The sequence below is a fragment of the Barbus barbus genome (assembly GCF_936440315.1).
Source record: "Barbus barbus genome assembly, chromosome: 26".
NCBI lineage: Eukaryota > Metazoa > Chordata > Actinopteri > Cypriniformes > Cyprinidae > Barbus > Barbus barbus.
Window position 1 is genome coordinate 16,944,848 of NC_136754.1, and position 22,212 is coordinate 16,967,059.

At 36.9% G+C, this 22,212-nt stretch overlaps 2 protein-coding genes across 3 annotated transcripts; both read left to right on the forward strand.

Moving 5' to 3' along the window:
* The first annotated feature begins 4,035 nt into the window (after positions 1 to 4,035).
* Positions 4,036 to 6,968, forward strand: plvapa (plasmalemma vesicle associated protein a). Of its 2 annotated transcripts, none has more exons than XM_079379014.1 (6): positions 4,036 to 4,555; positions 4,917 to 4,989; positions 5,167 to 5,876; positions 6,007 to 6,490; positions 6,596 to 6,645; positions 6,702 to 6,968. In XM_079379014.1, exons 1-6 carry the CDS (start codon positions 4,169 to 4,171, stop codon positions 6,702 to 6,704), a joined length of 1,707 nt encoding a protein of 568 aa, XP_079235140.1. In that variant the 5' UTR covers positions 4,036 to 4,168; the 3' UTR covers positions 6,705 to 6,968. The 2 variants fall into 2 exon arrangements, with proteins under 2 accessions (XP_079235140.1, XP_079235141.1); XM_079379015.1 differs by having other exon boundaries at positions 4,142 to 4,555; positions 4,917 to 4,997; positions 5,265 to 5,876.
* A 4,422-nt stretch (positions 6,969 to 11,390) lies between these two features.
* LOC306845822 (anoctamin-8-like) lies at positions 11,391 to 22,011 on the forward strand (the record flags this gene model as incomplete). The annotated part of the gene is made up of 16 exons (XM_079378799.1): positions 11,391 to 11,409; positions 13,538 to 13,670; positions 13,820 to 13,958; positions 14,270 to 14,366; positions 14,455 to 14,571; positions 15,091 to 15,218; positions 15,341 to 15,502; positions 17,788 to 17,940; positions 18,092 to 18,218; positions 18,432 to 18,487; positions 18,638 to 18,712; positions 18,798 to 19,445; positions 19,603 to 19,794; positions 19,894 to 20,025; positions 20,508 to 20,618; positions 20,848 to 22,011. The coding sequence occupies 16 exons, from the start codon at positions 11,391 to 11,393 to the stop codon at positions 21,454 to 21,456; spliced, it is 2,898 nt and encodes a 965-aa protein (XP_079234925.1). The 3' UTR covers positions 21,457 to 22,011.
* Positions 22,012 to 22,212: the final 201 nt, after the last annotated feature.

The following is a 22,212-nucleotide window of genomic DNA, read 5'->3' on the forward strand; positions in this document are numbered from 1 at the left end:
CAATAAAAAAGTAACTGTAGTCTGATTACGAGTATTCTAAAATGTAATATAATCTAATGAATTACTTAGTTTTTGGAATCTGATTACATAATCCAGGTTACATGTAATCAGTTACTACCCAGCATTGACTAATATATAATATAAATAGGATTAGAAATTAGTAGTACCTAAATGAATATAGATACCAGTAAAGCTAGAAAATAGGTACCAACAACAACTGGAATACTGGTGAAACTTGAAATTGATATACACGAGTTGGAAGTGACTAGTTGATATCTGAACTACAGATCCCAAATGGAATTCAATGCAATTTGTTTTCAGTTACAATGGATTAGTTACTTGTCTCTGAGTTTTTTCTGAAGTAACATTAAAATTGATACTAGTCACTACTGTCACAGATTGTCCAGGCTCAGTCACCAGTCAATCACAGCGCACTCCCTCACCTGAATTCTAATCACCCGCACCTGCATGTCATCACTGGCAATCATCCCGCACTGCTCAAATACACACACCTCACACACAACACTCCAGTGTCCCGTCTCGTTCCTATGAAGAGGATTACTATAGCAATCATTTAGCTATGCTTGATACTTACTTCCTGTGTGTCTTCCAGCGATCCCAAGTCTGTCAGCTCCCGAGTCTCGTCCTGGTCCACTGTGTTGATGAGGTGTGTGGTTTTCTCCTGTTACGTGTCTCCTGTTTTGAAGAGGATATTCAAGTTACCATCTCTCCTGAACAATGAAGAATCTGAGTATCATCACTTGCCTGATTCATTCCATTACCTCAAGTCTGTCAATAAAACCCGTTCACGTCACGCTGTCTTTGGCCTACTTCTGTAACAACTACGAGATTACTTGCTAGTATTAAAAAACATACTGGTAATGTAAAATTAGACAGCAGTTTTAAGGAAACATTAAAATGCCCAGAGATCCTTTATGATCAAAGTGTTAAAAATTTACAAATCATGTTAATGGCAGTTACCAGAAGAGGTTTGAGTAATAACCCAAGAATATATCTACAGGTGAGGTAAAGCTTCAATTCATTCCAGATTTACATGGCAAGAGGTCAGAGGGTAGGAAAGGCATAATTTTGTGCAATTCTCAAACAATGCTTTATAAGGTCACCAGTTCAGCTAAAGATTTTGGTTCAGCATTGTTTCCTGTATGAAAAGGAATGTAGAGTTTCTTTAATTTTTTTTTAATTACTTTCAAACAATGAAAAACCATCCAGGCTGTACATCTTGCTGTTGATCCAGGAGACAGCTGTCTCTTGTTTTGAGATTTAGTTCTTGGCCACTGGTTCACATAATTATTCAAGGGTCACACTCAAGAGAAAAACATTGGATTTAGTGCCCTCACTCAACCTCTGCTTCCTTCTCAACCGTTTCTGTGAAATCATATTCTTAGAAACAACAGAAACAAAAGCATACTTTGGGTTCTCAACGAAACCAGAAGCAAACTTATTTGGCATCATCAATTTACATCAGCTCTTTTTCAAGATCTGGTCATTTGGAGTTTGTTAGCAACATGTAAAGTCTTCTCCTCACCACCCCAAATAGTGTGTGTGTGTGTGTGAAAGAGAGCACATAAGAAAAGAGGAGTGTGAGTCTGATGCGAGTGCATGCTTGAGTTATGTGCATTGTATAAGCAGGGTGTTTATTTGGCCTTTGACCCCAGGGTTCAGGAATGTGATTGATCTCTTTTAGGATACGGGGTAGCATTGCAGCTCTTACTTGTGCTGACTTTACCGAGCCCTGAAAGCATGGTGGAACATACAAGGGCTTCAAAGATGTTTCATAAAATATTGTTTTTATTATGCAAAAAAATATTTGTATTTTATTTTTGAATATTATATTTTATTTTATGAAATATTTCGTACTGCATATTTTTATATATTTTTTATTTTAATGTGTCTGTTAAATGACAAAATGCTAGTGTTATTTGGAAATTTCTCCATCTAGTGGTGACATTAAGAGGCCAAGAATTCTGTAGATTTTTTTTATTTTAAAATACATATTCCTATTCCAGTTTAGTATCAGAGACTGATATATCTGAAAAGTGTAAACACTGACTTTGTAGCTCTATAAAAACATTGCTCTGTTTGAGCCCAACAAGGAACATTGTCAGAACTATGGAATGTTCACATAACCTAAATAAATAAATGTAAAAAAACTGGACATTTTGAATGTTCAGAGAACATTCAGAATGAACATTTTCGTAACTTAATGGGAACGTTCGAACATATTTTTGTTAGCTGGGAGCATCCAAAGGAAGTCTACTATACCTGTGGAGAACTAGCATCTCAAAGGAAGCTTAGTTTAGGTAGCTAACTATCAAACCATATATCACTTATAACTCCTAATGCCATCCAAATAAAGCATTTTACTCTACTGGGTTAAGGTTTTTTTTGCTGTCACCCCAAAATTATAATTAATTTCTGTAGATCATCACAGGCTTCATTGCTTTTAAATGATGTTTAATTATTTTCTTTTTTATATTTTTCTTGTTATGTAAAGTCTCGTCTGTGTAATTACATAATACAAGCACAAACGGTGTACGGGATTTGGAAACATTTGAAACAACAGAGTGCGAGTGAATCTCGTTACATGATGGTAATTTTAACGTCAGCCGTATTTTAGAAAAAGATAAACAGGACGATTATTTCTTGATAATGTCAGCAGATGTGTATACATCTGTGTTTATTACTGATTTCCTTCATTTGTTCAGTAGTTTACCTAAGAAGTGTCCAGACAGTGCCTTCTACGTTTGTTACTCTGAGACACAGCTATGAATTACTGTTTCCTCTTGGAATCGGGGTGGCACATCAACAGTTCCTGGCAGGAAAGCCACATGCTTTCATAATATTCCTATCCTCTGACTCTTAAGATATATAAGATATCAGAATAAAATAGAAACATATCCTGCTAAAAAAAAACAATAGAAGCCCAATGGAAACCATCACAGAAATTCCAATGGTTTCCATTAAAATTCCATTATAAACCATTAGCTTTTTCCAGTAAAACCATTACAAAATTCCTTTTTGTAGTGTGTTTTGGGCATTTTTCCAATAGGACTTAACATCCCACCAATAGAATCCATCACATACCAGTAGACACCATTATGGTAGGGAAGTCGTGGCCTAATGGTTAGAGAGTCGGACTTGTAATCCGAAGGTTGCGGGTTCGAGTCTCCGGCCGGCAGGAATTGTAGGTGGGGGGAGTGAATGTACAGCGCTCTCTCCACCCTCAATACCACGACTGAGGTGCCCTTGAGCAAGGCACCGAACCCCCAACTGCTCCCCGGGCGCTGCAGCATAAAATGGCTGCCCACTGCTCCGGGTGTATGTTCACGGTGTGTGTGTGTGTTCACTGCTGTGTGTGTGCACGTTGGATGGGTTAAATGCAGAGCACGAATTCCGAGTATGGGTCACCATACTTGGCTGAATGTCACTTCACTTCACACTTCACATAGTTTTCATTAAAACCAATACAATTCCCATTATAACCATTAAATCCATTACATTTTCTATTGTGTTTTGGGCAGGGTTCTATTGTTTTTTTCAGCAGGGATGGCTTAACAACTACAGAATATTATGTAAAGGCACCAAATTGGTAACTTAATTGCCTCATGTTTAAAGTAAAACTGGCCATTGATTGTAATGCTTTGGTCAAAGGTAATGTTTTAGGAAGACACGATATACAAACCACATCCTCATCCTAACTTCATCAGGAAGAATTTTAGACAGCATGTAGGAATGTGTTTTACAATTCTTGAATCAGTCAGGAGTATTTTAGAGCAACTGTTATGTAAAAAAAAGTTGTACAATGTTGTGGTCATTAATAGATTGAAATCATCTCTGAATAACTGTTCAAAACAGCACGTAGTCAAACCGTCAACCATGTGCTTTCTCAAGTGCCAACATGCTGTCAAGCAAAAGGATCTGTTTTGGAGACAATGTACAGTCCGAGTTCAGGCCACCCCCTGGGCAGTGCGTGATGTTGTTCTAACCTCGGGAATCATGAGCATAGGGTGGATCAGAGAAGCGTCATCCAATGGGAGGTGCAGGAAAACAATATAAGCTGGCAGCAATAACATATTTAACTTCTTATTTTGCCTTTGATGCTTTAGGAGAACATTTTGCATAGTGAAGGAGCTTGGTTAGGGTAGTGATGTACAACAGCAGTTACTCTCAGGCCAATTTAGGCTTGGCTGCTAAGAAGATGCACAAGTCGAAAGGCAAGAGTTGTGGTTACTACATGAAGGTTGTCTTCTTTTTCTCCTCACTCATCCAGTCTCTGATCATCGCAAGTCTGGTGCTCTTTCTGGTGTACGGACAACCCGAGCACACGGTGGAGGAGAAGAGGCTGCAAGAGTTGGACCAAAGTGTCAGCAAACTCACAATGGAAAATTTCATTCTCCGTGGGAAGGAAAAGAACCTCACCAAAGTTCTGAACGTCACTCTCACTGCAAAGCTGAACAATGACAAAGCTCTGGCTGAATTACGCAGATTGGCGAACACCTCATCTATGACAATAAGGAACATGCAAGTAATAATGGTAAGATTTGGGAAAAAAAGAGATGTATTCAATTAATTTGTCATCGATAACATCATGTTCATACAAAAGAGAATGCTATGGTGTTTGGCGCATTTAATTTCATGATGTAGGCTATGGTGTTTTCTTAACATTCCCATTAGATCATGAAACAGTAATTTCTGAAAGTTTTGTCAAAATGTTTTTCAAAATGTGCTTTTTAATGTTATAAAAGCCTTTCTTTGATTATAGGAACATTCTGGAAAACACTGGCAGAATGATAATTACTTAAACTTAAACTTCCATGGATGTTGCGGATAGAGATTTAGAGAACTAAAATGCATGACTTCAACCTCAATTAACAGATTTTGTGCTCTTTTTTTAGTCTCGATGTGATATGGAAAAAAGAATGGCTGCACCCCGCGCATGCCCTCCTACATTCTGTCCAGATTCAAGTGGTGAGATGGTTTTTCAAAAAAAATCTTACACTGAATATTTCTTATATTTTCTAAGGTACTTGAGTACAAAAATTCTGAATTTTTGTTTATTTAACACACTGACTGTAACTCCTGCATAAGGTTAATCAAGATCAACAGTTTCAACTATATTGTTTTTTTGTTTGTTTGTTTTTTAAGACAACAGACATTTGCAAAGTATGCTCCAGCAGTCAGAGGAAATGCTAAAGCTGGTTAAAGCAAACTTTACTCAGATGGTGGCCATTGCAAGAACCGAGCTGGACAACTCCAACAAGGACAAGGATGGGTATCACTTGGAAACAATTACACTAAGGCGAGACAAAGCTTTCCTTGAAGATGAGCTCGCCTTGTACCAAAAGAAGTGCAAAGAGGATTTTGTCACTTCTTTACAAGGAATCCCCGACGTCACCAAAGAATTCCTCAAAAGGATCGATGACCTCTTCTCAAAACATATTTCTTTCCAGCTAACGTGTGATAAACAAAAAAATCAGCTTGAAGACATTCGGGAAAACTGTAGCAGTCTTTCAAGAGAAGTCGAGAACAAGCTCCAGTCATATCTGAACATAGTCGGGAACCAGTTCACAAATATTAATGGAGAAAATGCCAAATATATGATAGAAAACATACGCCTGAAAGAGGACGCTACGTGGTGCAATCAGAATCGAAGTGCCATGATTCGTGAGAGTCGCAGAGCTCTTGAGCAACTTCAGCTCAAGCATGACCAAGACAGTGAAAAATTTCTGCTGGAAAACAGAAAACTAAAAGATGATAACAAACTAAAAGGCGAGCTCATCTCTTTGAGAGAAAAAGAAATTAAAACGCTCACAAACACCGTTGAGCATCTCAATACTTCACTTGCCAACTGCAAGGTGAGGTTAATATGGTCCTTTTATATATATTTGAATATAAGTACTTATTTTAATATTACAAACAATTATGTTTGTAATTGTAAATTAAATGTGTTTATGATGAACTTTAATTATGTTCTCTTTTTTTCAGCCGCCAATACGAACTAACCCATTCATGCCAAACCACTTCGGTTTGCCAAACATACCAAATACTGGTGGGACCGGTATGAGTTCAACAAGTCTGAGCAAACCTAACATGCCATGGCCCGGGGCCGGCTCCACTGGACCAGCATTTCCCAGTCCTAATGGTGTAGGATCAAGCACAAGATGGGGCAGCACAGGAACTGGAGGGCCAGGATTAACTAGAACAGGTCTAGCTCAGACAGGGACAAGTAGTTTGGTTGGAGTAGGACCAGGGTTGACAGGATTTGGCAGTGCTGGATCAAGCTCTACTGCGACTGGACAAAGTGGAACAGGGTTGATGCCATATAGTAGTGCAGGATCAAGTGGAGTAGGGATGGGAAAACCAGCGGTAGGAGGTGCAGGTGTTGGCTCACTCGGGTCTAACACACCTGGATTTGGAGCAAGTCTTGCAGGAACAAGAACAGCAACGGGTGGGTCCGACGTAAGCCAAGGTATAACAAGCAGAAGTGGTATTACTCCGCACTTTTTAATAGTATTTTATTCACATTTTTTGTGCCTATTTTCATATTGCCTAACCTTTTTTATTTGATTTACAGCACAGATCAATCTTCATTTGAAGGAGCTGCATCGTTATTTAATCCCAAACTGAGGGAGTGAACAAAGTCCTGGCAAAAATCCCAGCCAGAACTGTCTATAACGGTTTGAAAATAGAAAACCTAAATGTACTGACCATTCAAATCTCTGATGTGAATACTAATTATTAACATGAATATTAATTACATTTTGTAGGATGAAGTTGATAATGTCTTTTGTGCATTAAATTCATTTATGCTTGTATATATCTTATAAAAAATATATCTTGTATATATCTATCATTACAATTTTCTTGATAGTATTTTTTGTAAACTTGTTTTTTTTTTGCTCTCTTCCTGCATGGAATAAAAAAGTAAATAAAAAATAAGCAGAACATATTTTATTAATTTTTTTTTATTTGAAATAATTGGTGAAATAATTCATAAGAAATACTAGTAAAGTCACACTATCAGGGTCTGATAGTTATCTACATATAAAAAGGGGCAAATATGGCTTGGATATAATGTTAATATTCTGTTGCCGTTAACAGCATTACAATGTAATATGTATATTTCTTACTTATAATTGCAGCTCAGCCCTGAACCTTGCATTACAAGTACAAAGCTCTAAAATATTTTTGTATTCTTTCAGCCTCTAAATAAGTCGGAAATGAACAGAAAAAATGTGTTTACCAAAAAATACAATGACTGCAAGCCACAGGTGTAGGACACCAATACAGAAAAATGAACATACGTACAAGAAGAACTATCAATGCAATTTTCAATAGGCACTTCACATAAGCTTAAAATAGCTCTGGCTAACCATCAGGCTATTGTCATTGTTTTGCGTCAATGGGAAGCACTATTTAAAACAGAGCCACTCTCCAACCAAAGCAAACCCATTTAAGTGCCATACCGAGTCATCACTCAACCAACATGCAGGAAAGTTAAAGTCAGTAAAGGGATCAAATTAATGCATTTTGACACTAAATATGTTGTAATAATGGAATCGATCTGAAATATGATTAGTATGAAATATGCAGCCAGCCTGTGCGTATTGTGAGAAAACAAATCTTAAATGCACAGTAACATAATATAAAACAATTAAAACGATTTCCCATGTCAACAAGCATCCTGCCACCAGGATTGCCAAAAAGGTGGATCAGACAAAAGCAAAGAAACAGGGCGCCAATTAATATATAGAGGCGTCATAGTAGGAGCCTGCTATCCAGCTTAAAGGATATCCTTTGTTTGACATACATGATTTTTCCACTTAAGACAGTAAGATCTCCGGATCTAAAAGAGGGTAGACAGGTTTTGGTGGCCCTGACGTCTGGGACGTTGACACCAACGTCTTTGAACTATCTTTGTAAAGACACAGAGACATATACAGAAAACAATGCGATTATTGTTTGTGGATGTGGAGTGTTTAGTTCCAGTGTCTCTGAACTTTATATAAACTAGCTGATGTTATTCTGAGCTGATAGCTCTGAAAAAGGCCAGATTAAAGAGTCCACCTGGGCTTTTTTTTTTTTTTTGGCATGCTCCATTGTAACGACTATAAGTCATGATGATTTTTTCTTTGGGGTCTTTTAAAAATAAGCACGGCGTTCTGCATATCGAGGTAAATATCCCTTCTCCACCCTCCATCAGGAAACGCATAAGTGCTTATTATTATTACGTCCTTCCTACTTAGGTCACAGAACTCATCACCTTTTGTCTCTAGAAGCTAACATTTTTTGTTCCCCCAAAGCACTAATTGCATTTCCTATTTGCTTGGCCCCTCTATGCCCACCATTCTGGTAAAGACATTACAGGCCAAAACCTTCTCTTGTTGACCTCTACACATCGTCTCTTGAGATTATATAATTTTTCTATAAAATGAAAACAGCAAGTGCTATTTAAAATGTGTTATTTAATTAAAACATGTATTAAATATCCTTAAACTACATGGAACTTTTTGCTAACACTGTACTGCCAATCAGGTGCCGCTACGGATTCTGGACCCTCTGGACAGCAGATTCACTCGGGGCCTCCCGCGATGGGAGGGGGTTGGTTGGCTGGGGTTGGTGTGGCTAGGGTCTCAAATTTAGGCCCTGGCCAGAGACACTCAGGCCCTAGCCTGGCCCGTGTCCGAGAGCTTGACAGAATTACCAGCCCGAGTCCGTCCCAAGCCCATCTTTTTACCCCCTTCTCCCAATCAGAGTGTAGTTACTTTTGCTGGAGCATCAGTAAAGTGTATAATATTAAATATTATATTTTCATGTTTCTATATTTCTATGTTTCTATATTTATATTTAAAATTGAATTTCAGTGAGCTTAAAACGAATTAGGGATCCAAGCACTGAAGCTGTAACACAAGCACAGTAACAGAGATACAGTACAGATAGTCACAGAGATCTCAGACTTGGGACACTCCAGCACACGTGTCAGACACCAGGTGGAGCTATCATAAGTACATTTCTGCATTTTAGTTCATAACTCTGGAAGGGCTATAAGTCTAACTCTGAATTCTCGAGTCAAACCCTTGTGAAGACATAAGCCAATTAAACACTCTAGCATCATCCATTTTGACTAAATGGCCTGTATCTGCTTAATGCAATGTCTAAAGTTAACAAAACTTATATATTTATTTTTGCATTTGTATGATTGAGTGAAGTAAATTACCATGTGTATAAATAATTTTGACAGTCTAATCCTAAAACAAAGTTTCTCTTGTAATGATATTTTGATCCAACTTCTGCATGTAAAAATGCTTTTTTAATGAAATGTCAACAACATTTATAAATAATGTCACGATTGCTGAATTAGGAGTTTATGGCTATATGGACCAGCATTGTTACGCATTAATTAATAGTCATTATAAATAGCCATTTAGTTATAAGTTTAATCTTCAGTACAATAAGTTTACACTTGAGTGCAAATGACTTTATGAAGACATGTAGCCTACCTAATAAATCAGAAAGTGGTTGTTATTTAAATATTATCAAGGGTCCTGTCTTCACTGATTGCTGATGTAGACTGACAATGTAATTATCAATCAGTGTTATAATTATAGGCCTACGTGCTTGTCAAGCTGAACAGCCATCCGTAAACCAATTATAATTTAGTCTTTAGTCTAAGCTAGAGGTCTTCAACCCTGCTCCTGGAGGCCCACTCTCCTGGAAAGTTTATTTCCAACCGGCTTCAGCACACCTGCCTTCAATTTTCAAGCTGTCTTGAGCCGCTTCAGGTGTGTTTGATTGGGGTAGTAGCTAAACTCTTTAGGATATTGGGTCTCCAGGCACAGGGTTGAAGACCTCTGGTCTAAGCAACGGTGACTGTTTGAAAGTCATTCCATGAAATGGGAGCCTCTTCTATTTTGAAAAGGTAATTTTTTTAGAGTGAATTTTATAGCCTACATTTATAAGATTTTAAACATTCTATTAGAAAAAAAAAGATTAACAATTTTACTGTCATCTCAAGCTAAATATAAAAAGGTTAATGTTTTTAAATAGCTGCGTCTTTACATAGGTAACAGGGAGACAGTTTTATAGTTAATTTTGTGCTTTCATTAAATGATAATATTTTTACAGCATTTTATTTTTCATCAAGTTTTCAATAATCGGTTGTTTAGTGTCCAAAAGCCAGGTGGTAGGGTTATCTATTTAAGATCGCCCCCTACTGACAAAAGTAGAATTACAGTACAGTATATAGTGATAAAATGACATGAGGTCCTTGATGTTCTTTCTACATTTTTTTTTTTTTTTTAATTATGCAACACAGTTTAATTAAATGGATTCATGATGGTAACCGAGCTGATGCATAAACTGGGAACATGTTTATAAAATATTAGCCTATATCCACTATAATCTAAAAACCTGTATCAACGAAAAAAACAAATGATGCCAAACATGGGGTCAAAAATACATCTACACTGAGAAAGAAGAATAAAAATTAAATATAACATACTTTTAATTGATTATTATTGATGTGGAGCTAAAAGAGTCAGCTTTGTTGTTTTTTACACCAGTGGTTCTCAATTTTAGTCCTGGGGGCCCCCTGCTCTGCACATTTTTCATGTCTCCTTAACTCACCTGCTTGAGATCATCAGCTCGATGACGATCTCAATCAGGTGTGTTAAATAAGGGAGACATCCAAAATGTGCAAAGCTGGGGGCCCCCAGGACTAGAATTGAGAACCACCGGTTTACACAAATTCATAAGGGACACCAAACATCCCATTTCATGGAATGACCCTTGAAGAAGTGATCAATACTGGCTGAAATACAGCTCAAAGTACAAAACAACCTCAGTAAGACGATATGTTCAATAATTACATGTTCAGATGGCTACCAAATCCAGTCTTTGCTCTCACCTGAACTGAATTTCCAACACATTGCACGCGAGATCTTTGCGCATTCACTCTCATTGGCTCGTTTCATTACATCTATGAATAATGCACCTCACGTTGCGTAATTTTCCAGTCAAGATGAGACAGATGGCCCATACAACAACTCACTGACAACAACTTACAGGCAAACAAAACGCAGAAATACAGCGAAATAATGTAGTGTACGTGGAAGCTGAAAACTGCTCTTCTAGAATGATGAGGAAATCCGCTGAGTGTTGGACAGCGCCATGGATGATCGATGTCAGCATGTGACTGAGGATTTATTCAGTGGTCAATGGACTCTTTGCACCTGTTTGCATCTGGAAAAGGCTCTGGCCGCTGGGGAAGCCTTGCTGGACCTGGCCGTGCAGTTTCAGCACCAGTACCGACGACGGCAACAGCACAGCTGACGCATTCGTAAAGCAGAGCAAAGCGAAGATCTCACGCGATGTCCTCGGCGGTGTTAGGTGAGTGACACTCAGACAGCCGACATGCAGACGCTCGCATATGTTGTTATCCAGCTGTCGTAGGTGAGTTCAAACCAAAAATATGCGTGTTTATACATCGCTGTGTATTTTCTCTCTAGTGTATGACAAGCTTGATAGCTATTAGGGACAGAATACAATACAAAAGGTTGATATCTGAAGGTCTAATATTTGTCTAGTAAACATTATTTGCTTGTTCGTTATCGTCTGTTGACATTGTGTGTAAGTGTTAAATGTTATAGACGCTTCACCTGTATGTGTGGACACATAAGCACCTATGTAATACATAAAACATTTCCTACCTATTGATGAAAATATCTGTAATTGTGCTCATTCAGACCAATACCATTGTCTTTCAAACATATGTACTTTAATAACCCCTATATTTCCAGAGGCAGAATCATTCTCCACCATATGTGCAGTGATCCTGCTTGTTATGCCACAAATCCTTCCTTGATGTTCATTATGTTTCAATGCAGTCACTCAGCCATAATTGTGTTAAATACCACTAGAGCTGCTCAGCAGCTGAAATGCATATTCATTATGTCACACTGTTTAATATAATTATGATATTTTGCCATAAATGGGACTGAACGTTTGTGATGAGCTACTATTTTATCTAGTTCTTCTTTCTGTCCTAATCTGTTTTTATATGTGAAAGCTCTTGCAATCAGGTAATATCTCAGACTCACACTTTTACATGGTTTTTTTTTTCTTCAATTCTTCAAAAATGTATGAAATTTAATTCTGTATAGGCTGCCAAAGTGAACTTGACTTATTTTATTCACACTTCATGTAACCGTCACTAAAAAAGAGCTGAGTTTGTGACAGTGCGCAGAAAATTGATAACATCTCTCACACAAGGACTCTGTTTCCTCAAAAAAAAAAAAAAGAAGCTTAAACTTAGAATGAGCGTTGCTTCCATGAGAAGAAAGCTGTGTTTAATGTATTGGTTATGGTAATGAAACATCAACTTGACTGAATTTGCCACATAGCAATAGCCCTTTTATCCCATTTAAGCAACACTTTCCACAAAAAAACATATTTCTGGGTCTAATGGTGAGCTTTAAAGGGTTTGGGTAACAGGATTGGTTTCTGTGGATGTGGACAACGATTCTGTTGAAATGTCTGTTTGGTTTGACCTTAATAGGATGACCGCACAAATGGAAAGCTGAGTGGTTTGTGGTGTGTTTGCAGAAGTTTTAGTGGACGTAATTATACGATAAGCCACTCAAGCCCTTAATGATGGAATTAATTAAATTTTTGGGTTCTTTTTGTAAACAAACACACACATATCCACCTTATTTTTCAACACGGAAGTAAGCAAACAGTTTTCTGTGAATGTTCGAGATTTTCAATTCATTAGCTACTGTAGGGAAATAACGAAAAGAATAACAAAGTGCAGTAAATGGTAAAACCGTTTGTGCTACAAACCAGTGTGTTTATAATTAATACATTAATGTAATATGGTAAACACCAGTTTGCAATATCAAGAAGCAAAAAAAAAAAAACCTGTAAGTGGATGGTCCCGGAAACCAGACGCATGAAATAAAAATTAAACTGAAAAATAGGTTGTGGTGTGTGTGTGTGTGTGTGTGTAATATATAGGCTATATACATATATATTTGGTATAGTTAATAATATATATATAACCACTAAAACATCTGCACACACATCACAAACATAATGATTGCTATAACTATACCATTACAAGAACTTTTTTTTGTTTCCCTTGCAAACAGAGAAATTGCTCCGAGGTCGTCTCTTTCATGCCAGACAGTACCTCATGAAGCATAAAACTACGATCACAATGGCACCCACTGAAAACTGTGATGTTCTTATGACATTCCCAGGTGTGGAGCTTATGTCTTTCAGTTTTGCTCGTTTGCACTAATACAGTCATTGATTAATGTAGATGTTTTTTTGTCAGCTTCATATCACAAATGTTATATTTGTAACATTTGCTAATTTACAGCATGAATGTAATTGTGCATTTTGTACATCTTTTTACATCTATTTACAAAATATTAAAAAATAAAGTGATAATAAAATGTGAATTTCTTTGATCTACTGATGGACATATTTCAGCATGTTATTGTCTTTTCCACAGACACCACAGATGACCATACACTGTTATGGTTACTTAACCAAATCCGGTTGGGAATTCCACAAGTCAGAATCCAGATCCGGCAGCATAAATACACGCACACCTATGCATTCTTCATTACCTCAACCTTTGAGAAGTAAGACACAGTAGAAAACCTGCTCGACTCATCTCATCATAGTTATTGTATTGTATTTTTCCATATAAAATGTTTGAAACATTTGACAGATGGTCACTGGGTCCTACAAAAATACAGCATTAGAATGATTGTTGTTCTTTTGTCTGAAGCTTGTTGCGTGGAGCTGAACAGATGGGGATGCAAAAGGCAGTGAAGCCACGCTATGGAGGCGGCACTCGCAGGTTTTCATGTGAGGAGGATGACATCTATGAAAACATCGAGAGTGAGCTGTGTTTCTTCACATCACAGGTCTGCCATTAATGTCTCATTTCTTGTCTTCTCATATGAAATCATTAGATGTCTTATGTCATAAAGGTTTTTCAAACACAATCTAATGGCATTTCATAACTAGTTTATGTTTTGGCAAACTGGTGGTGACATTTGCATGAAATAGTACAATCTAAGTCATACATTTTCATACAATCTGTTTATAACCCACTGATGGTAAGGTTTAAAGGAGGACCTTCATCGCTTACCTTGTTTTAAATGGCATGTTTCCGTACAAATCACAAATAACATTTTCTCATGAGATCGCGTCAATTTTTCTCTTATTTCTTTAGGAGCGTCAGAGTATTATCAAATATTGGTTGGATAATCTGCGGGCGAAACATGGCGAAGCCCTTCATAACCTTCACTTCCTGGAGGGCCAACCAATCAGTAGATATTTTAACATTTCTTCTAAAATGTTTATCAAGTTTAAGAATTCCCCCCCGAAACTGATCAAAATTTTGTGTGTCCTTGGCAGTACCAGAGCTTATAACCAGGGGTGTGATTCTTCAAATGTTTCCTCTTCATGAGCAGAGAATCCTGAATCAGCTGATGACGTCCTGGGTTCAGGCAGTCTGTGAGAGGCAGCCTCTAGGTGAGAACTCCTGTGTTTTTGCCAACATGCACAGGAGTCAACTAGCTTTTAGTTATTCTGAAATGGTTGGTGCATTTCAATGGTTGTATAATGAGACTTCAGGTCAATGCTCTTCCTTTAGCAAACAAACTTATGTGTGCCTACCTGCTTTCTTCAGTACAGACCGATTTGCTCTGAGCAAATATGAAGTGCTACAGTATGAACTCTTAATGCAAACTACACTACATGTTTTATGTTTAATAAGAAGGAGCCCCTCTTATAAGGAAAAGTGATTCATTTTGGAACTATGATGTTAGCTGAGGCATATTTCACTGTATTGTGGTTTGCATTTCACCTTCGCACTAATCTAACAATGTTTTAGTAAAAAACAAAATCAACAGGGCATTTTATCTTGGCGTAAAGAAATAGGTATCCCTATTTTGCCCTTATAATTATGCAAAAGTGGCAGAGTTTATTCATATTGTTATATTGCAAAAAAGCAGATTAAGCCTAATTGTTTTGTTGTCCCATTCCTGACAGATGACGTGTGTGATTATTTTGGTGTGAAGATTGGCATGTACTTTGCTTGGTTGGGCTTTTACACCAACTCTATGCTGTATCCAGCAGTGATTGGCTTTCTGCTTTGGATCTTTGCCGAGTCTGATCAGGTAGGTTGTTTTCCTTGATATCACAATCCTATAGCTTTAGAATGGAAGTATAGAAAGTATACAAGAGCTTGTTATTTGGTTATAAGGCACAGTTTTATCACCAACCTTTTTTTGATATGCAGACAAGTCAGGATATCTGCTGTGTGGTGTTTGCCCTTTTCAATGTGGTGTGGGCAACACTCTTCCTGGAGAGATGGAAGCGTCGGGAAGCAGAACTGGCATATAAGTGGGGAACGCTGGACACCCCAGCAGAGTCACTAGAGGAACCACGTCCACAGTTTCGGGTGTGCTGACATCATTTTTATAGAACCTTAAATTATTTAGACACAAAATGTTTGTGAAGGTCATTAATGACCACCTCTATTTATATATAAGTCATTCTAATATACTAATATTCTAATATACTGATTAGTGGTCAAGACTCTTTGATAAATAGAATGTTTTTATTTTATTATAAATAGAACAGTACTTATTTGAAATAGAAATCATAGATCAGTTTAATGCTTCATTACTGAATAAATATATATATATATATATATATATATATATATATATATATATATACATACATACACATTGTTACGAACCCCACTTTTAGAATGCTCGTTCGGAAAGGGGTTTAGCAACATAAAAAGGACACGCGAGGCAGAACGTCAATTTAACCATTTATTAACGGCCAAACATCTCACGAGTCACATTCACATCACCCAGCAACACATACTTGAAGAATTAACTGAACTAAATGAACAAACAAAACATAGATCAACACACAAACACATCAATCAGACAAAGTAAACACCGGCTTCCAAACGGTACTAGACCATCAGACACGCACGAAACTCTGGTGGCTTCACAGAAAGAGCTTCTTAGCAAGTGCGAGTCATACTCATCAAAGCGCATCGCTGTGGCTGAACCGGGGAGAGCCAACCTCGCTCTCTCCTTCTACCTCACTCTCTCTTCAGCTTCCACCACCTTATATTCAGTCCAGAACGTCATTATTGAAACGAACCGCAGGTGTGTAGGGGCGGAGCTCAACCTCAGAAGAAGAACACAACAACAGAAGTCAGCACAATAGGGGAAAAAACACCAACACTCACAAAACAAGGACAACAACTTTGACCGTAACACTTCTCCCCCTAAAAAACAGAAGCAGTTTCCCTCTTTTCCACTTTCATCCTTTTGGAGGCATGAGGAAATAAACTGGTTCTGAAAACAATCATTTAACTCCGTGACAAAGCATTGGCCACCACATTCTCAGATCCCTTCTTATGACGAATCTCTAGATTATATGGTTGCACCATTAACGCCCATCTCATCAAACGTTGATTATGATTGTACATTTTACTCAGAAAAACTAACGGATTATGATCCGTATAGACCATAACAGGAAACATACTGCCCCCAACATAAACATCAAAATGTTGTAATGCCAATAAGTTATCCCGTGCGTTCCAGCTGGAGGTGGATGCCAGTGCTGTCGGAGCGGGAGCTGTCCTTCTACAGGAGGGTGCTGATGGAGTAGTTCACCCGGTTTCCTACTTTTCTACTAAGTTTAACCATCACCAGTTAAACTATTCAACCATTGAGAAGGAAACTTTAGCACTCTTATTGGCATTACGACACTTTGATGTTTATGTTGGGGGCAGTATGTTTCCTGTTATGGTGTATATGGATCATAATCCGTTAGTTTTTCTGAGTAAAATGTACAATCAACGTTTGATGAGATGGGCGTTAATGGTGCAACCATATAATCTAGAGATTCGTCATAAGAAGGGATCTGAAAAAAACAAGTTTATATATAAACTTGTTTTTTTAAAGAAGTCTCTTCTGCTCACCAAGCCTGCATTTCTTTAAACCAAAGTACAGCAAAAACAGTAAGATTTTGAAATATTTTTTTACTATTTAAAATAACTGTTTCTATTTGAATATATTTTAAAATGTAATTTATTCCTGTGATTTCAAAGCTGAATTTTTAGCATCATTACTCCAGTCACATGATCCTTCAGAAATCATTCTAATATTATGATTTGCTGCTCAAAACATTTATTATGTTGAAAACAGCTAGGTAGATTTTTTTCCATGATAATTTTTTCATTATCAATGAATTTTTTCGGCTAACCGTTTTTTATCGATTTTTACGATAAAACCTTTTACAGTTTTTTTCTATTCATCAAAGAATCCTGAAAAAAATGTACTCCGCTGTTTTAAACATTGATAATAACAATAAAATAGTGTTTAAATAATGTATGCTTTAATATATACATACATACATACAGGTGCATCGCAATAAATTAAAATGTTGTGGAAAAGTTAATTTATTTCAGTAATTCAACTCAAATTGTGAAACTCGTGTATTAAATAAATTCAATGCACACAGACTGAAGTAGTTTAAGTCTTTGGTTCTTTTAATTGTGATGATTTAGGCTCACATTTAGCAAATTCACTGTATATATATATATATATATATATAACTGATTCTGATCCCAAAATTCTGAAGAGTAGTGATTTGTTTATACTTTCCACCAATGTTTCTGGCCTGAACTGTTATTTTTTGCTACATGTGTATCAGGGAATTAAGCGTCGCAGTCCGGTGACAGACAGTGAAGAGTTTTTCTACCCACCCTGGAAGAGGAGAATGTTCCGCTGGCTGGTTAGCTTTCCCATCTGCATCCTCTGTCTCTGCTTTGTCTGCTTGGCCATGTTTACCTGCCTGGAGCTTCAAGTAAGGATACTCTGTAACGTTTGTTACAAAACTTGCTACATCAGGTTATTTCAAATAAACTCCGTAATGAAGTTTCGAATATATTTGTTTTCCATATTCAACTAAACATTGTTTATGTATATACATGATTAATGACTTCTGTCTCTTATAGGAATTTGTCATGGAAACAAAGGAGTTGCCAAGCATATGTAGATTTTTTCCAAAATTTCTTCTGGCTGTAACTGTTACTATTTGTGACGAAGTGTACAAGAAAATAGCTCTCTGGCTCAATGATATGGGTAAGACTTAAATCTGCTTATAACATTAACAACATTAAATGTGTATTTGGATTTTCATTACACAGTATGCGTTACTGAATCTAGCCAAATTGGGACATAATTTGGGTCATTAAATTAGCAGCAAACTTGCATTTTTGGTTATTTCACAGTTTGTTTGTTCATTATTCTTTTTTCCTCAGTGACACGTGTTTGTTCATTTTTCAATTTTAACAGAAAACTACAGACTTCAAAGCACGTATGACAATAATCTCATCCTCAAGACTGTTTTTGTAAGTTTGATGCTTTATTTAATCTCTTTATATATACCAGATGTTCAGTTTATTAATGTATCAGCAGCATACTGTAAAAAGTGTATTTGATGAATTTATGAAGTATTGTGTGTATATGTATGGTTAAATATTGTGTTCTGCATTTTAAAGTTTCAGTTCATAAATTCTTACCTCAGCCTTTTCTACATTGGATTTTATCTCAAAGACATGGAGCGGTTAAAAGAGGTAATACACAGACGACAGAATAATGTTAAAGCAACAAAGTGTCATTCTGCAGCCCAGACAAAAAAAATAAGTCTTTAATTTACAGATGCTGGCCACGCTGTTGATCTTCCGCCAATTTCTACAAAATATCAAAGAAGTGTTACAGCCGTATCTCTATGAGCACCATAAATTAGGTGCTCTGAGGACATTATGGGACTTAATTCAAACCATGCTCCTGAACTATAGTCATTTAATAGTGCAAAAGATACGACTGACTTGCCAAGCCAGTCTGGATGTGAATAAAAGTGGCTCACCTCCAGAGCAATCAGAAAAGAGAGAAAGGAGGAGTTTAATCGCCAGTTACAGAGTTCCCAAGACAGAGGAAGGGGATGATGATGCTGGACTAAAGCAAAGGAAGGTCAGCTTCACCGAGAAGGTGGAATACAAGGACAAGGTTGTGGAAGCACCGACACAGGCCAGCTTACAGGACGATGGCAGTCCTACCCTTGTGGAGGATGGAATGGATTCATCCTTAATATTTGATATACGTGATGATGATGATGATGATGATGATGATGACAGAGACATAGATGATTCTGTGATTAAACCTCAAGGAACCCAGAGAAGAAAGACCAAATCTGTTGGGGAAAACAACAGTACGGAAAAGAAAATGTCCTGGATGGATCCTCCAAAGGAGACTGAATCTACTGTTTTGACCCAACCGGAGATTGAAAGTTGCATGCTAACTTATGAGGTTTGTGCTCCTCCATCTCTAGATCATCGGTTGAATTGTTGATGAAAACAAGTTTAGAAATGCTATTTCTGTGACTTATTTGCTACTTTCTGAACCCAATGGCTGGTTTACAAACTGTGTCAAGAACAAGACAATTTTCTTTTATTTCGACTTGCAGGATACTCTTCAGGATTACCAGGAGATGTTCATACAGTTTGGCTATGTTGTGCTCTTCTCCTCTGCCTTTCCTCTGGCAGCCATGTGTGCCCTCATAAACAACATTGTAGAAATCCGAAGCGATGCCTTAAAACTTTGCACAGGCCTCCAGAGACCCTTTGGGCAAAGGGTTGAAAACATTGGACAATGGCAGGTCAGGAGATCCTTTCAGAGTAATTGCTTAGTAAATTATTCATAGCAGATTGTATTTCTTGCTTCTTTATTTGCTTTTGTTTGTTCTTAATTTAAACAGACCGCAATGGAGGCAATGGGTCTGATCGCAATAATTGTGAACTGTTACCTTATTGGCCAGTGTGGACAGCTGCAACGACTCTTCCCCTGGTTGAGCCCTGAGATGGCCATTATCTCTGTTGTAGTGCTAGAGGTAAGAGAAAATAGCAAAAAACTGCAAAAAAAAAACAAAAAACCTTTATGGTCAGTAAGATTTTACAATTTTAAATATTAGAACACTTTAAAATAACAGTTGTCTATTTCAATATTTTAAAAAGTAATTTATTCCTTTTAATTTAAATAATTTATGAATTTTCAGCAGCTATTACTCCAGTCTTTAGTGTTTTATGATCCTTCAGAAATCACTCTAATATACTGATGTACTGCTCAAAAAAATTATTTTATATGATTAATAATATGTTAAAAACAGTTGCTTAATATTTTTGTGAAAACCTTGATATAGGAATAGAAATTTCAAAAGAACAGGATTTGAAATAGAAATCCTTTGTAACATTGCAAATGTCATCTGACAAGTTCTTGCTGAATAAAAGTAATAATTTCTGATATGTAACAAATGGCTAAATTATGTATAAAGTGTAGTAAATTGAATGCAGCTCTTTCTCTTATGGTTTTCAGCACTTTGCCATTCTGCTCAAATATATAATTCATGTTGCAATTCCTGATATTCCAAACTGGGTGGCAGATGAGATGGCCAAACTTGAATATCAGCGAAGAGAGGCTCTCAAGGTAGCACAGCACATGATGAGCATAGACTAATATCCATTGTAATGTATATTCATATTTCATATCATAACTGATAACCAGTAAATATTAGACACATACTACAACTTGGCTTTGTCAAAAGAAATTAAAAAATAAAACAAATTAAATTTTAATGTGTATATCATCACATTGAAAAGAAAAAAAATTGTTCTGTTTGGTTAAAAGGGTGTATTATTGTCTATTTCTGCATCAGAAACATGAACGCCTTGCTCAGCAACACCAGCAGCAGCAACGGAGGAAGTCTGAAGAAGAAGAGGAGCATCAAAAAATGGCAGAGGAATTGGCACGACAAGATCAAGACAAGTCCAATCAAAACGGAGGTGAGGACCATCACCATGAAAGAAGCCCAGGGGCCAAGTTCAGCTCCGGAGGAGATAAACTCAAGAGACCCAGCTCCCTTTTAGGCAACAATAATGTAATGAAACTTAAACAGATAATCCCACTTCAGGGTAAATTCACCTCTACCACTTCTCCCACAAGTGGTGAGGCCAAACTTCCAGGTTTCCTGAAGTTCCTGAAATCCCAAGATTTAAAAAAGGAAGCCGTTGCAGGAGTCACACAAGGGGGCTCTACACATGGGAGCCACGAGAAATCGCAGTCTCCCAGCAAGTCCTTCAATCCCGGCAAACTCTTTAACTTTGGGAAGGAAAATCCATGTACTGGTTCTGAACAACAAGCGAAACCAGAAGATGCCTCAAGGGCCACTAATGCACAACACACAAATAATGACCAAAACCCTTCATCAGAAGATCTTCCATCTGAGGTTGAAAAGGGTGAAAGCTGCTTTTCAAAAAAACAGTGAATGAAATGGTGATACTACTCAGTTAATATATAGCACTGATTGTAATGCTTAACATTTGCTTAAATGTGATAAAGCAACCATGTAGTGAGTGCAACTGCATGTCAAAGATCATTTTAATACAATATATTAATCCGAGACCTCCATATAGTTTACTCACTGAAGGCGGCATGCCAAGTCACCTGCATGATAAAATCAGTTTAGGCATGGGTAAGCAAGAAAGGACATTTGAATGAGCACTGTAAAATGTATAGATTTTCTATTTTTCTACGCATTATTATTTTTCTTAAATCAAACGGTAAATGTTAACTAAAAATAATGTATTGTCCTTGCTAATTTTGATCTTATAATGAGTGTGAACCCATAATGCAATAAAATGGAATTACTGTAAGAAATTTTAAAAATGGTATATCAGACACAATTTACACCGTTACTTCAAAGTCCTGTTTTTTTACTTTTATACTATTATTATTATTATAATACAAATTAAATGCATATACAATTGCTTATAAAAATGAACTATAATACTTACAATAAAACGTGATTCGATACACCATGACAAATGCAGTTTGTTTTTTACTTTTTTATTTTTTAATTACATTATAACAATATTTAACTAGTCAGAATAATCGGAACAGAATCTGATCATGACAAATGTAATTTTTATGTGTACATGTTTTTTTTTATTATCTTTTTTTCCATCTTTTACCTACACTGCATACAGCAAAAACTTTGACATGCACACACTCAACTGGAAGT

Coding starts and splice junctions, on each gene's coding strand:
- plvapa (XM_079379014.1), top strand. CDS start 4,169: ATGTACAACAGCAGTTACTCTCAGGCCAATTTAGGCTTGGCTGCTAAG. Junction 4,556..4,916: donor GGAACATGCAAGTAATAATG/GTAAGATTTGGG, acceptor CTCTTTTTTTAG/TCTCGATGTGATATGGAAAA. Junction 5,877..6,006: donor CTTCACTTGCCAACTGCAAG/GTGAGGTTAATA, acceptor TCTTTTTTTCAG/CCGCCAATACGAACTAACCC.